The sequence below is a fragment of the Gracilinanus agilis genome, chromosome 4, assembly GCF_016433145.1.
Source record: "Gracilinanus agilis isolate LMUSP501 chromosome 4, AgileGrace, whole genome shotgun sequence".
NCBI lineage: Eukaryota > Metazoa > Chordata > Mammalia > Didelphimorphia > Didelphidae > Gracilinanus > Gracilinanus agilis.
In genome coordinates this window covers 484373659-484389418 of record NC_058133.1, presented here as the reverse complement: position 1 = coordinate 484389418, position 15760 = coordinate 484373659, and the positions used below count along the sequence as shown (strand labels likewise).

At 41.3% G+C, this 15760-nt stretch overlaps 1 protein-coding gene across 1 annotated transcript in view; it reads left to right on the top strand.

The window, feature by feature from the left end:
• Window positions 1-15760, top strand: part of RAB11FIP4 (RAB11 family interacting protein 4) — a 194114-nt gene that overhangs the window by 7914 nt on the left and 170440 nt on the right. The window contains exon 2 of the mRNA XM_044675580.1: window positions 15454-15753. Coding sequence (XP_044531515.1) covers window positions 15454-15753 — 300 coding nt within the window. The remainder of the gene's footprint in view (window positions 1-15453; window positions 15754-15760) is intronic.

The window sequence follows — 15760 nt, the reverse complement described above, 5'->3', positions numbered from 1 at the left end:
AACTTGAATTAGCCCTCCAGGCACTATGAACTCAAAAAATGAGGATCCTTTAAAATGGTTTCTTTTACTGTCTCTTTTGTTTTCTTTTATCATCTGAGCTACATGAGAAGAGCTGATCTGAACCAAGAAAGCTAAAAGAAACACGTGAATTGTTTTAGTTCCCCAAGAAGCAGCCAACCAGAATTTCCCAGAGTAGGAGGATGTGTATGAAGTATGGACGTTTCTTAACTCAAGTTTGCTCCCTAGTGCAGTGATGGTGAACCTTTTAGAGACCAAGTGCAGTGCTCCCTCCTTTACCCCACACAGGGGAGGGAGAAAGTGCTCCCATTGGGCTGCTGGGCAGAGGGGAGGATGTTGTAAAAAAATGTCAACAGAAATGCAATTATCAATAATATGGAAATAAGTCTTGATTGATGACACATGTTAAAACCAGTGGAAATGCGTGTCAACTATGGATGGGTAGTGAAGGGAGTGGGGTGAAGGGGAGGTAAAGGGGGAAGAAAAAGAGTGAATCATGTAACCATGAAAAATTTTTCTAAAAAACAAAATGGTAAAAAAAAAATGTTTTTAATGTCACCAGAAACAGTGGGAGAGGGGGAAGGTAGCAGCTCCACCTGAGTCCCTCTACCTTTTTAGTAATGAACTCTACGGGAGGGAGGGTAGCCGCATGCCCACAGAGAGTGCTCTGCATGCCGTCTTTGGCACCCGTGCCATATGTTCGCCATCACTGCCCTAGTGTATGAAGAGCATTCTGGGACCTCCTTATTCTAAGGGCAAATAATTTTGTATTCTCTTTACTGCTGGGTTTGGAAGCCAGTCTTTCCTGTCTCCAGCACTCTATCCATGATGCTTCCTTCTCAACAACATAGATAACCAAATTTGTTAGGTGGGCACTCACCCATGCCAAGTCTGCTTGAGACCTTTGATCTTCCCGCTCCCAGAGTATTTCCTTTGGAAATCCAATCCCTTTCTCTCCCCCTTCTCCCCACCACCCCCATTGGTGGTGATGGCTAGGAGACAGAAACCCCGTCAGAATTCTCAGTGTTTGAATCTTATTCAGGCTTTCCCATTTGGGGAGCATTAGCCAATAACAGTTGAGTTTTACTAAGAAGTGAGTCTGGCGTCATCACTTTCATCCATTGAATAAGCCTCAAGGAGTCTTCAGGAACATGGAGTCTTGTCTGATTCGACCCCTGCAAAATGAAGGAGTGGCATGAAAAGGATACACCCTTCTTTCTTGAACCCCAACCTGGGTCTGAGCAAAATGTAAGAGAGGACGGAATTAAGCTGAAGCAACCCAGAAGAGCCCTTCTTTTTATTTGTGAAGAGGAACTCATGTTCTTCTCTGTCCCAGTTCTGCCCCATTGGCAGCTTCCCAAAAGCCCTTTCTGCTGCTGGCATCACATATTCAGTTCAGACAAATTTGAACCTCCAGGTTGAGCAGCAGTTGAGACGTTGAAACCTGCCATCTTCAGTCTGGGGGTCTAGGCTGGTGCTGAACAAGATTGGGTTGGGTGGCAGAGAGCGGCATCATGCAGTTATTCCCTTACTGACTTGGTGATTTCAGATGGGGGTGGGGGGGAAGAAGATGGGGAAGCTAATGATCCAGAACTCTGACAGTATTCCAGGCATCCCACTCCTCCTCCCTACTCATCTGCCCTCTTTTTAGACCCTCACCTTCCATCTTAGAATCAATACTAAGGATTGGTACCAAGACAGAAGAGCAGTAATGGTTAGGATTAAGTAACTTGCCTAGGGTCACACAGCTAGGAAGTGTCTGAAGTCAGATTTGAACCCAGGACTTCCCGCCTCCACCACTGGCTCTATCCACCTAGATGTCCCTCCCCTACTCTTTTTGGAGTTCTCCTACTTCCAAAGCTAAGTGTCCTCATTCAGCTTTTTTTGCCTTTTGTAGCAACATTCTTCTCTCAAAAAGCCTCTAGCCCATGTCTGTGGTCTGGCAGTCATTTGGAAGTCAGCAGCAGGGAGGATGCTGGGTGTCGATCATTATTCAGAAGTTCAGAAATCCTGTTCCTGCTACTCTGCTTTGAGTATAATAAAATGTGTAACATGAGTTTTTAAAAAATGAAAGGATGCTGGATTTAGATGCAAAAGACTTGGGTTCCAATCCTGTCCCTACCACCACTTACCTGTGGGACCATGGGTATGCCACAATTTCCCCATCTTTAAAATGAGGGAGGGAAAAATAAAATAAAATGAAGAAGGGGAAAAAGTAGAAGTACTTTCTATGTGTTTTACAAATATCTCATTTGATCCTCACAACGACCTTGAAAGGTTAAGTGCTTATTCATTAATTATCTCCACTTTACAGGTAAGGAATCCGAGGCAGACTGAGATCAAATGACTTGTCCAGGGTCATCTAGTAGGTATCTGAAGCTGGATTTGAATTCAGATCTTCCTGACTCCAACTCTCCACTCACTGTGGTAGGAGGACTATAGTTAGTTACCTCCTAATCCAGTGAGAAAGTTGGGCTTCTTAGCTTCCGAGATCCCTTCCCACCTCTAAATCTATGATCTTTGGATCTTCTAATCCCACACATGTAAAGGAATGCCTCTGTCCATTCACTCTAACCCCTTTCTCTTCTTACTCCATCTCCCTCCATCTCTATTCAACGACTTCCAAGCTTTGGTGCTTCCACTTCCAGGAAGCCTTCTGGGATAACTTCCCCAATTAGACGAGATTGCCTCCCTCCTCAGTCAGTCTGCTGTTTGACCTCTCCTGTGTTCTTAATTATCCTTTTTTTCCTCACCTCGAAGCTCTGAATGGGCTTCCTTTCCCAACCAAAATCTAAACTCCTGAGGCCAGGGCAGGGAGAAATTTCTCCTCTTGGCACTTACATTGCCTGAGGTAGATAGACTCTGAATCTCTTCCTGAGATTTGTTGAAATGACTAGTGCAGCTTTTACAACTGGTGACTGCTATATACACATCACACACTGTGCTGGGCACAATGGGGGGACACAAAGACAAAAAAACTGAAAATTCCTGTCCTCCTTCTATTAGAAAAAGTAGGCTATAGGAGCAAGAACAGGGGATGCTAGACCTGATCTCTCTGGGTCTTTGTCACCTTAACCTATAAAAGTAAAAGGGGTATAACTAAGATTTCTGGGAGGTCCCTTCCAGCTCTCAATTTGTAAACTGGAAGCCTGAGTTCAAATCCTGCCTGCCTTCTAGTGTTTCCTAGCTTTGTTACCATAGAGAAGCCACCCAAGATCTCTGAGGCCCGGTTTCCTAACATCAGTACCTGTAGGACCTCCCTCTCAGGGCTGCCTGTGTGGAAAGCGTTTTGTAGACCTTAAACTGCAGCTTTCCTTCAATGCCATCATCTCTCTCCTGGTAGCTCTTCTTTAAAGCATCCTCTTGGACTTTTCTCCACTGAGCGGCAGAGGGCGCTCTGGAGCCATCAGTCGAGGCATTGCGGAGCCTGTAGCCCTCTCCATGGTCCTCATCAGCCGCAGCGAATCCAAGAACGTTCTCGGTGCCCTCTCCTAGCTGCCGCCTAGATTAGGGGCTGGATTTCTCAGTTTGCCTCCCAGAAAAATGTTCAAACTTTGTGCCTTTGGTTGGGAGCCCCGTATCGATGAGAGATCGCAGGTCTAGTCCCTCCCCCAATACCTGCCGAATTTGCCTCACAGGTTTATTGTGAAGATAAAAGAAAATTGTATTTTAACAATCTATTTCATTTTATTTATAAAATAATAAAACATTTTTAAATTAGATAGAAGGCCTTGAAAAGCTAAAAGACATCAGAGAAGTGTCAGCTGCCATTAAAAAAACAACTTACCTTCTGTCTTAAAGTCAAGACGATAATCGATGACATATGTAAAACCCAGTGGAATTACTAGTTGGCTACAGGGAGGATGGGGGGGGGGGGGGAGGAGTGGAGGAAAAGAACATGAATCATGTAACGATGGGAAAATATTCTAAATAAATTAATTAAATAAAACTTAAAAACAAAAATAAATCAAATAAATGGAAATAAAGTCAAGACGAATTCCAAGACAGAAGAGCAGTAAGAGCTAGGCAATGGGAGTTAAATGACTTGCCCAGGGTCACACAGCTAGGAAGCCACAGAGGCCAGATTTTAACCCAGGACTTCCTGTTTCCAGGCTTGGCTCTCTATCCATTAAGTCTCATCAGCTGCTATTATTATCAAAGATCTCCACAGATTCGGAACCCACTACTACTTACTCCCTTCTACCTGGGGACCACTCACATTGTTAAAACGTTAACTAGCCTCCTTACAAGTCACCCTCTGATGGCCAACAGAGCCAGCCCAGTGTCTATTCTCTATGACAACCCTTAAAGACAACTATAACAACAACAACAATAATAATACATTGATAAAGCACCTACAAAGTACCAGGTAATTGCTAAGTACTTTATCATATTATCTCTTATATATTATATATAATAAATATATTATCTAAGTACTATATCATAGTATAATATTAGTTTAACCTCACAACAACCCTGGGAGGTAGATGCTATTATTATCCTCATTTCACACTGAGAAAATTGAGGCAAACAGATTAAGTAACTTGTTTGAGGTCATAGAGCTAATAAGTGGCTGAGGTCAAATTTAAACTCGGGTCTTCTCAGCTAGCCCCAGTGCTCTATCCACTAATATCTATCATGCCCACCTCCAATCTTCTCTTTCCTTTTTCCTTCAACCAATCCTAAAATAGCAAAAACTCAAATCAGAAAATGAGCAATCACCCAATAATCATCTATTGTGTGCCAAGTGCCTGGCATGCAGAGGAAAAGCAAGAAACAGTTCTTGCCCTCAAAGGGATTATACTCTAACAAGGTAAAGAACATATAACTAAATAAAGAACATATACAATAAATAAATTCCTCCTTTGGGAGAGGAGGAATAATTAGTAGTTGGGAGAATCAGGAAAGTCCTCTTGTAGGAGGTGGCATTTCAGCTTAGCTTTGAAGGAAGTTGGAGATTCTACAATATGGAGACTAGGAGGGAGTGCATTCCAGGCATAATGCACCTACTGTGCAAAGACAAGGAAACAGCACATTTCATGAAGAACAACAAATAGGCCAGTTTGGCTGGACCTTAGAGAGGGCAACAGGGAGTAATGAATTATAAGACTGGAGAGACAGACTGGAAGCAGATGTGAAAGGACTGAAATGCCAAAGTGGATCCTAGAGGTGTCTGGGAACCATAATGGCTTTTTAAGCAAAAGAGGGATCCCAATTAGGATAGCTCAAGTGAGAGGTGATGAGAGTCTGAGTGAGGGTGTTCAAAAAAGATATCATAAAAGTAAAATTAATGCCACTTAGCAAGAGATGGCTATGAGGGGTGAGGGAAGTCAAGGATTTGATGATGACTCTAAGGTTATAAACCTGCCTGATTAGAAAGAATAGTGGCATGCTCAATGGAAATGATATCTCCAATAGAGATATAGAAATCTGAGATCATATGAGATCAACAAAAGAAAATGTGAAGCTGAGATACTTAACCTGGAAACTATGAACTAGTTTTATATATAATGTATGTATGCATATGTATATATAAATAAATTTATAAATATTCATATTTGTTATGCTTACATTTATTTTATACATTTATAAATTTAATTTTTATATTTAGTGTATTATGTGTATATGTAATATACATATGTAAATATATGTATAATATGTAAAGTATATGTAATATATACTTTGTTATATATTACATTAAAATATAATTTATAAAATTTAATAAATATATATACATATATTTAAACCCTTACCTTCTGTCTTATAATTGATACTAAGTAGGGGTTTCAAGGCAGAAGAGTAGTAAGGGCTAAGCAATGGGTATTAGGTAACTTGTCCAGGGTCACACAGCTAAAAAGTGTCCAAGGCCAGATTTGAACCCAGGACATCCCATCTCTAGGCCTGGCTCTCTCTCTCTATGGTGAGGGAGTAGTTTAGCTATATTCTACCTTACTACCTTACTCAGACAGGCAAGCAAAGAACCAAGAAGGAATTGTCCAAAGTCCCAGAGAGAAGAAACTATTTAGCAGGTTATAAATTCTGTATGTTTTCCCTCTTAAAGGGGACAATGTAAAAGTGGACAAACCCTTTCTCTGACCTTAAACCTGTTCTTAATAAAGCTAAATAAATTCTTATCACAACATTCCCCCCTGTGATTCATTGGGAGACCTGTCTCCCCAATGAATCAATTAACCTAACTAAACTTATTCTAAAATTAAAACAGGGAGAGTTTAAGAGAGGAATAAAGAAAGAAAGTAAAACATCTTGCAAAATGCAAGTCATATATTACATATGGATATTAGAGTTACAAACATTTCCAATTACAAAAATAACACACTTTAAACTATACTCTTACAGAAATAAAACCTAAAGATAATAATTCAAATTCAATGTGCAGTTACTATGTAAAATCCTTGTAACACATTATTACATTAATTACATATGATAACATTATTCATACTAAGTCAGAAGGTAAGAGATTTTTCTTTTTGTTGTTGTTTTTAATTACTACAGTGATTAAAGGCAAGACAAGAAGGAAGGAAAGATGGGATCTCAAATCACTTTGCCGCACCATAGACATTTTCCAAAACCTTCCTATTCAATTTTAGTATTGCAATCCTAGTATAGGGTGATAAATCTAAGGATTTAAAGCTGGAAAGGACCTTAAAGATCATTTAACCAAATCACTCCATTTTACAGAAAAATGAACTGGGTCCCAAAGAGAATAAGTCACTTATCCTTAAAGTCACACAATTCATAAGTGGTTGAGTCAGGATTCCCTAGTTCTCTGACCGCAAACCCCATGTTCTTTGTACTATTCCATATTATTTGCTAGGAGTAACTGAGGGAGTTTAGCTATGTAGCACCAAAAAAGGCATATTTTAAGGTAAATGCAAAAAGGATTCACAGAGTTTTTTAAAGGAAAAAATTATTCTACTGTGTGATAATTATTCACAATAAAAGTCAGATAGGTGTTAGCAGGAAGGAACTGTGAATAATATGGTCTTGACCCATTTCTAGCTCAGAGGGAGGATGCTCTCATGGCCCTTGCTAAAACCAATGGATTCCTCCCCCTTCAAACCTAGCTTTTAGCCTCTCAATACCCTAAGACAGATGTAATTTTTTAAATTAAACCTCACACCAATACATCTAATAGCCTACTAGAAATTTTCTTCTATTCTTCCTCAGAAAGGCAAAAATGTATCTCATGTTTAGGGATTTCTTTTGTTTTAAATCACATTAAAATTTTTTTTAACTCTTACTTTCTATCTTAGTAATATCTCTAAGATAGAAGGACAAGGGCTAGGGAACTGGAGTTAAGGGACTTATACAGGATCACACAGCTAGAAAGTATATGAGTGAAGATTTAAACCCAGATCCTCCCAACTTATCTTTTCTAAGCCTCAGTTTCCTCATTTGTAAAGGCCTGCCTTACAGGGATGCCTAGAGCAGAGGGGTCAGACAGTCCTCAGGCCACATGTGGCTCACGACATTCCCAAGTCATGCTTGAACCAAATTAAAAAGGAGTTCTTTTCTGATTTTAATGTGTTGATGTATTTTTAAAAAAGAAATATATAAACATGTGTGGTTTTTAAAGCCAATATGTGACCTATAGGGATCCATGCATGATTTGGCAGACCCCAGTTCAATTTCAACTGGACACTAACTTGGTCTTTAGTGTCAAGTGAAATAATGCATATACTTTGTAAACCTTCAAGGGCTATTCAAATGAGTTACTATTTATTGTTATCATCATCATCCTAATTATTATTATTATTTCCAGGGCATACACATTTTCTCTACTATTGCCACTATGGATAAAGATGATGTGACAATCAGGCCAACTTTGACTGTTGGGGAAGGGGTACTTCATCTTAGGTTTGTCACTATTCATTATCTCTAACCTCCTACAGGTGTTAGATAAAATTATTGTATGAGACAAGATTATGTTGGATATGTTTATCATATAAGATAAGATTAAGTCATCTATTATATTATGTTTTTTTCACATAAGATAAGGTTATATTACATATTCTATGTTTATATAGTGTATAAGACAAGATTACATGTCTATATATTAGATAAGACAAGATCATATTATATGTTACATAACACAAGATTACATTATATATGTTTATAGATCATATAAGACAAGATTATGTTAATATATCTGTTATATGACAATGTTATATATAGTATGGCAAGATTATATTATATATTTATATATTATAGAAGTCAAATTATATTATATATTCTCTGATTATATTCTATGTTTATATATCATATAAGATAAGACCATAAGATTATATTATATATCATATAAGGTGGGATTATATTATATATATTTACAGATCATATCAGACAAGATTATATTAATATATTATATTTATATATGACAATGCTCTATGTTCTACAGACAAGTTTATATTACATATTTATATATTATAAAAGACAAGATTATATTATATGACAAGATCCTTTCTTCTTTTACAGCTCTCTCATGAAATAATGAGTGCCCTGGGGCATCTGAGCTCTTGGTTCTCATGGTCATTCTGTTTCAAATTATCAAGGTTTGGGGGGAACTTGGGTGTGAAAAGGGATCTTCTGTCTGAGATATAAGTGTAACCATTTATCCCAGAACTCTAGCTGTTCTAGGATTGGCCCTAGGAAAGGCTGGAACTGGGGAGCAAGCACTAGCTGTTGAATTCAAGTGAGCTTTGAATCATAAAGTTTAATGCTAGACTAATAATTAACAACTGCAGAGTGCTTTTAAGGTGAGATGCATACTGCAGGTATCACTGCCTTTTTGCTGATGAGGAAACTGAGGTCCACAGAGGCTGAGGGATTTGCCCAGGGTCATCCACAGTCCAAAGCAGGATTTGATTCCAGGACTTATTGATTCAAGGTCAACCCATTTATCCACTTTGCTACATGGCTTATCCAAAAAAGGACTTTTTAAAATGATCCAGGCCAATTTCTAAAGAATGGCATGGTGAATACACTGCTGGATCTGGAGTTAGAAAGATCCAAGTTAAAATGAGGCCTCAGTCACTTATTACTTGATTAACCCTGAGCAAGTCACAAATTAGCTAATATTTGTAAATACTTAACACAGTGCCCCATTTATTTCCAAAGGAAGGTAGATAAGTTTCTTCTACTTCTTACCTCTTTGGTCTTCCTAAAGCACAGATCTCATCACACCATTCCCATTTCAATCAATTCCAGTGGCTCCCTATTACCTCAGAATCATTTCACAACTTTGTCCCTTTGTTCCATCCTGGTCTTCTTATACCTTCCTCTCCTCCGTGTGGCCTCCTTGTTGCTCCTTAAATAAGTCTCCATTTACCAGTTCTGTTCATTTTCCCTGGTATGACATTCCATGACTGGTATTATTTCCCTGTTGTTGTTGTTCAGTTATTTCAAGCACGTAGTACACTTTGAATGTAGCTCAATTTGGGGTTTTCTTGGCAAAGAAAAAGGAGTGATTTGCCATTTCCTTCTCCAGCTCTTTTTATAGATGAAGAAACTGAAGTAAACAGGGTTAAGTAACTTGCCCAGAGTCACACAGCTAGTAAGTGTCTGATTCTAGATTTGAACTCACAACATGAGTTTTCCTGACTCCAGACCTGGCACTCTACAGTTACAGGGGTCCTTAACATGAGTTCCATTTAAACAATTTAAATTTTATCACTGTATTTCAACCTAAATTACTTCTTTTGTAATCCTTTGTATTTTATTTTATACATTTAAAAACATTCTTCTAAGAAAAGATCCATAGGCATCAGCAGCTTGCTATCCAAGGGGTCCATGATTCAAAGAAGGTAATGAACTCCTGTTCCTCATCTTCCCTCATATTAGTCACCACTATGATCACACAGTCATTGTTGCAATTCATCTCTTGCCTGGACTATTGTCATACCCTCCTACTTAGACTTTCTGCTTCCAGCCTTTCTCCTCCCCAATCCATCCTCTATGCAGCTGCCAAATTGATATTCCTAAAGCACAATTCTGGCTATATTACTCCCCTGCTCAAGAAGCCCCAGTAGCTCCCTATTATCTAAAGGATCAAATGCAAACTCCTCTAATGGGCATTTAAAACCCTCCACAACCTGACTACAACAAGCCTACCTTACCAGGTTTGTCACAAGTTATTCCTTTTATATAAACTGTATTTTAGCCAATCTGGCTGGCTGGCCATCCTTCATACAACTGCATTCCTTGTCTTATCTCTGTGTTTCTTATTGACCATCCCCCGTACTTGGAATATTCTTCTTTCTCCCCTCTGCCTCTTAGAATCCCTCATCTTTTTCAAAGGTTGGTTCAATCCCACCTCCTATAGGAGATCTTTGTTGATCATTGCCCTGTTAAAGCCCCCTCCCCACCCAAATTACTTTGATTGGACTGGGTTTACAGTTTGAATCTCCCCTTAGATTCTGGGATACCTGGATAGCCTGGGTTTATATTTTGAAGCTACTTGTATGTGAAGCAGTTCCCTCTCACTCAAATGTAATCTCTTTATGGGCAGGGACTTTTACTACTTTTTTTTTTGTCTTTGAAGCCTAGTACAGTACCTGGCACATAGTAGGTGCTTGATAACAAAAAAGAGAAATAACTTTGCTTAAAGCCACCCAGCTAGTTTGGGGGAAAGTTGGGATTAGAACTCAAACATCCTTATTGTACCCCTGTTCCATTGTTCTCAGCTGCCTCATATTGTAATACATTGTATGTTCCTTATACACAAATTAATTTGACTCTTGCTTCATAAACTGACTTCCTCTGGAGTGTGTGTGTGTGTGTGTGTGTGTGTGTGTGTGTGTGATTTGTCCAATTAGATTATGTTTCCCCAAGGACAGAGGAAATCTGTCTTGGTTTCCTTTAAATCCTCCTTTTCCATCTAGCCCTGATCTGTACACAGTGTGTCCTCACTACATACTCTCCCTCCTCTTCACTTCTCACCAGCCATACTCCGTTGACTTGGACTCCAGTATACCCCTCATGTATTTTCTTTCCTCCTGTCTTTCTTTTTCTTGCTTGTCACTTAATAAATGCCTATTGGGGGCAGCTGGGTAGCTCAGTGGATTGAGAGCCAGACCTAGAGACAGGAGGTCCTAGGTTCAAATCTGACCTCAGACACTTCCCAGCTATGTGACCCTGGGCACGTCACTTGACCCCCATTGCCTACCCTTACCACTCTTCTGCCTTGGAGCCAATACACAGTATTGACTCCAAGACAGAAGGTAAGGGTCTAATAAATAAATAAATGCCTATTGAGTGATTTACTAAAATGCCTCATTAATTTTGTAATTATTCTGTAAGTATGTTGTTTTCATTGTTTGACCTTCATTTTGGAAGAAGACCAAAGACATCACCAGGTGATGTCTTGAATTGCTTGTAAAATGGAGGTGAGGCAGTTTCCCAAAGTCATCGGCCTCACTCTCCTTTCCAGAGTCAATGAAGCCCAGTGGCAAAGCAAAAGTCAGGAATACTGGAGATGACCAAGGATGCAGTGGATGCCCTTGGCATCTTTGATGTCCAACCAAGCTCTTAGCACTCATCAGATGGCATCAGTAAGTTGAGAAGGAAGATGAGAGACAATTGAAGTTTTGCCCTTTGCTAGGCATCACAAAAATTGCTCTACTCTGGCTTGGGCTGAGTTTATTTTATACACCTTAAGATTACAATATGGTTGGCATGGAAATTCATTTTCAACATACATCTTTTCTTGGAGGTAATTAATAAGTCATACATTAACTTTCTTACTAACAACTTTTCATTCTCCAGTAACTTTCAGTATTTTTCAAAGGTATGTTTGACATATTTCCTAGGCTGGGACGTACAAATCCTTTTATGGAACAACTTCTCTATTTTTCATCCATTGTCCTCCCGACATACAAAAATCAGGGAGGCTTGTTGTTTCTTAGTTTCCCATTATGTAAGCTTCTGTGTATAGAAATGGAATATCTAAGTACAGTTTTGTTGGAGTTTTAAAATCTTTAGCATTAACTCATTATTTACTGGGTTGTTATGAAGTGACTTTTAGGGGAATATCTGTATTATACATGTAAGGGTGGTGTTTTCCTTGGAGACTATAGAGGTCCTAGGAAGCCTTCAGCTATTCTTCTGTATCTCCCTGGGATTAGTAGTATTATTGACCATTATAATTTCAATAATAGAGTGTGTTAGTAAGAGAGGGGTCACACGGGGGAATCTGAGTGGGTATTTCCATCCTCCCTGAGGCTGCTTTTGCAGTCCCAGGATCCCACCTATGACCATGTCAGACAGGGTGGGTTTGATGGCCCTTGGTACATGGCACCTTCTTTAGCCACCTTCAGGACCATTGGAAGAAATTGTTTTCATCTACCCATTCTGTAGGAGGAAAGCCTTCACATTCTTGGGGTAGATATCCCCCTAACTCACCAACAAGTTAGTAGCCTATCAGTTACCCTCAACCTATTTTAACCTGTCTACCAACATAGTTTTCCTGGGGTGTGTGGAAATATATGTAAGGTAATGGAGTCACCAGGGATGTTATAAAAAAAAACTAAGTGGTTTGTGGGAACACACTTTGGGATTTATGAGAGACTGGACCAGGGTGGAATGACCAGGGTTTACTGGATTCCCACAGGAATGGCAGTTGATCTTAACTGTCACTCAGCTTCCACTAGGCCAGAGTCTTGAAACAGACTGACAAGGTAAAAGGGACTTAACAGCTTTAATTATGTTTGACTAAAAGGTGGGAAAGGGATTTCTATACTTACAATCTAAAGGATAAAACCACAGAGCAATGGAAGGACTTATTCTACTCTTATCTAAGTGATCTAAACTAACAGGACCCAAGGAGCTGTAAATGGAGTCTCTGCCTCAGACCTGGAACCTGCCAGGCTTGAGTACAGCTAGAGGCTTTTGTGGCTTTGGGATTCTCACTGCAATCCACTGATGATCTCTGGATGCCAGGAGCTAAGGTTGTCTCAGAAACCAAGTTGAGAAGGTGTTTGCTCAAGTCTCTGTCCACCAGATAGATCCCAAACTCCTCCTCTTCCTTGGCATTGTAGATCTTGTCCTTTTTGCTAGATGCCACCACTCAGGATCCCAGGGGAAAAACAGGAAGCAGGGTGTTCTTTGCTCTGAGGTCTCCCAGGCTGGCAACAGTTTTTGCCCACCACTAATGGAGTCCTCACTCAGGGCACAGACACACTTCCTCCTCCCTCATTCCATCCTGGAATTCCCAGCTCCAGCTCCTTCCTGCTATATACTTAATTCCTAATCACTAGCTAATCTAATCTTCCTCACAACAGTTGTCATTGCTGAGCCTGCTGCTACAACTTCTTGGAGCAACTGAGACACTGGGTGAAAAGTAGACACCAAAGATGAATAAGCAGCCCTGAAAAAAGCCAGATAAGCTCTCGCACTAGAGGTACTGGTCCTCCCTGAATAGCCCATACCCCAATATACATCCCCACATGGATACAGTGTGTATATGTGTGTGTATTATATGTATAGGGGCAGCTAGGTGGCACAGTGGATAGAATGCCAGGCCAAAAGTCAAGAAGACTCATCTTTATGAGTTCAAATCTGGTCTCAGACACTTAACTAGCTAGGTGACCCTGGCTAAGTCACTTAACCCTGTTTGCCTCAGTTTCCTCATCTGGAAAATGAGCTGGAGAAGGAAATGGTAAACCACTGCAGTATCTGCCAAGATAACCTGAAATGGGGTCACAAAAAGTCAGACACGATCAAACAACAACATTATATATGTGTGTATATAGATAAGGATCTATAACCTTTGATAAACTGTAAGCACTTTGAAGGCAGGGACTGTTTCATTTTTGCTCCAGTGCCTGGCACAATTCCTTTAGTCAGTAGGCAGTTTATATATGCCTATTGATTGACCAGTGTTACTAAAGATGGTACAGGATTGATACCAAAGGAAGAGAAGGATTTTGATTCAAAGCAAATAATGAATGAGATCTACCCAAGATGGGTGCTCTCCCCCTTGAGGAAAAAAAAAAAAAAAGGAAGGGAGGCTAATAAAGAACTGGTGGCAAAGGCTTTCTCTCTGCAGGAGGGACCAGGACCCTAAGAGCTGCCTCAACTTCCTGACAACTGTATTTCAGAAATGCTTCCTCTCAGCAGGATGTAGGAGAGGATGGACCAGCATATGACCTTGGATAGCTCCCTACTCTCCTGTTTCTATAATTCAGAGGATGGGAAGCATTTTTTCTATTCTCTCTGAGGAGAGGAGGGAGCTGAGGTGGAAGGACCTAGCTCCTGAGAATAGCTGAAAGGTAACAGAGGTGAAGTAGATTTTCTCAGTAAGCAGTGGTGTCGGACCTGAGAATGTGTGACCAAGGAATTGAATGTGCCACAGAATCATAGATTTAGTGTTCTCCTATAGGGAGGGAAACTGAGTGAGGGATTTCGGGTGACTTGCCTAAGGTCATCCAGGGAGTCAAGTATTGGATTTGGATTTGAAACCAAGCCCTCTGGAGGTTGGAGGAAAAGGAAGAGGAGGAGAAGGGAGAGGAAAGGAAGAAGGAGAGTGGATTCCAGAGCCAGGATCCTCTCTGATGTATTAGTCTGATATTCTCATCTCTTTTGGCTAGGGAAAGCAGGAGGCTTCCTGATGGCTAGATGAGGGTGAGAAGGGAAGAGAGGGTGAGATTTTCAACCTTCTTTCAGTCCTTCTACCTTCTGGGCTAATGCTCTACTCCTGGTTTTTCTTGAAAAGAAAAGCTAAACAAACAGGCTTAGTGACCAAAGAGGAAACATGGTCAGATGAGACAATCTCATAGCAAGATCCTATGATTAGTTCCCTCACCCATTTTACAGATGAGAAAAGAGAGGCCCAGAGAAGGGAATTCGTTTGTCCAAGATCACTCTGAAAGTAACAGGACAGGCATTTGTACTTGGGTCCTCTGACTCCAAATAGTCTTTTCCTTCTTGCAGAAGCAGAAAGAGCACATGATCTGGAGCCATAGGGCCTGAACTCATTCATTCCTGGATGCTTTCTAGCTGTTTGACCTAAGGCAAGTCACTTTATCTCTTTATGCCTCAGTTTCCTCCACTGTCTAATGAGGGCATTGTCCTCTGAGGTCCCTCCAAGCTCTACATCTATGATTCCAGGGCTGTAGCCTCTCCTGGATGCTCCTTCCACAGTGTAGAAGGAAAGCTTTCTCTCCTTTCTCACCTCCCTCCCCCCTCATTTCCCCACCTCCCTTCCCCTTGTTTCCTTCTCCTCCTCCTCCTCCTCTTACCCCTTCTCCTTCTTTCCCTTCTTCTTTTCCCCTCCTCCTTTTCCTCTTTCTCTTCCTCCTTTCCCTCCTTCTCTTCCTCTAGGCTTTCCTCTTCCTCCTCTTTCTTCTCCTCTTCCCTTTCCTCTCCCTCCTCCTCCTCCTCTCCCTCCTCCTCCTCTCCCTCCTCCCCTCCCTTCCCCAGGCTCGGGCTGCAGCTGCTGCTAATGACACAGATCGGCTGCTGCTGCCGCCGCCGCCGGAGCGGGCGGACAGGCGGGCGAACCGAGGCAGAGCGCGGAACGCGGAGCGCCCTGAGAGTCGCGAGCGGCCCGAGGACCGCCGAGAGGCCCCGAGACAGCGGCGCTCGCTTCGTCGTCCGGCCCGGCCCGGCGCGGGCGCTGCTCCGGCTGCCCGGGATGGCAGCGGGCCGGGCCCGGGCCCGGGGCTCGGGCTGAGCGCCCCCCGCGCGCTCGGATGGCGGGCGGCGCCGGCTGGGCTGGCGGCCCCGC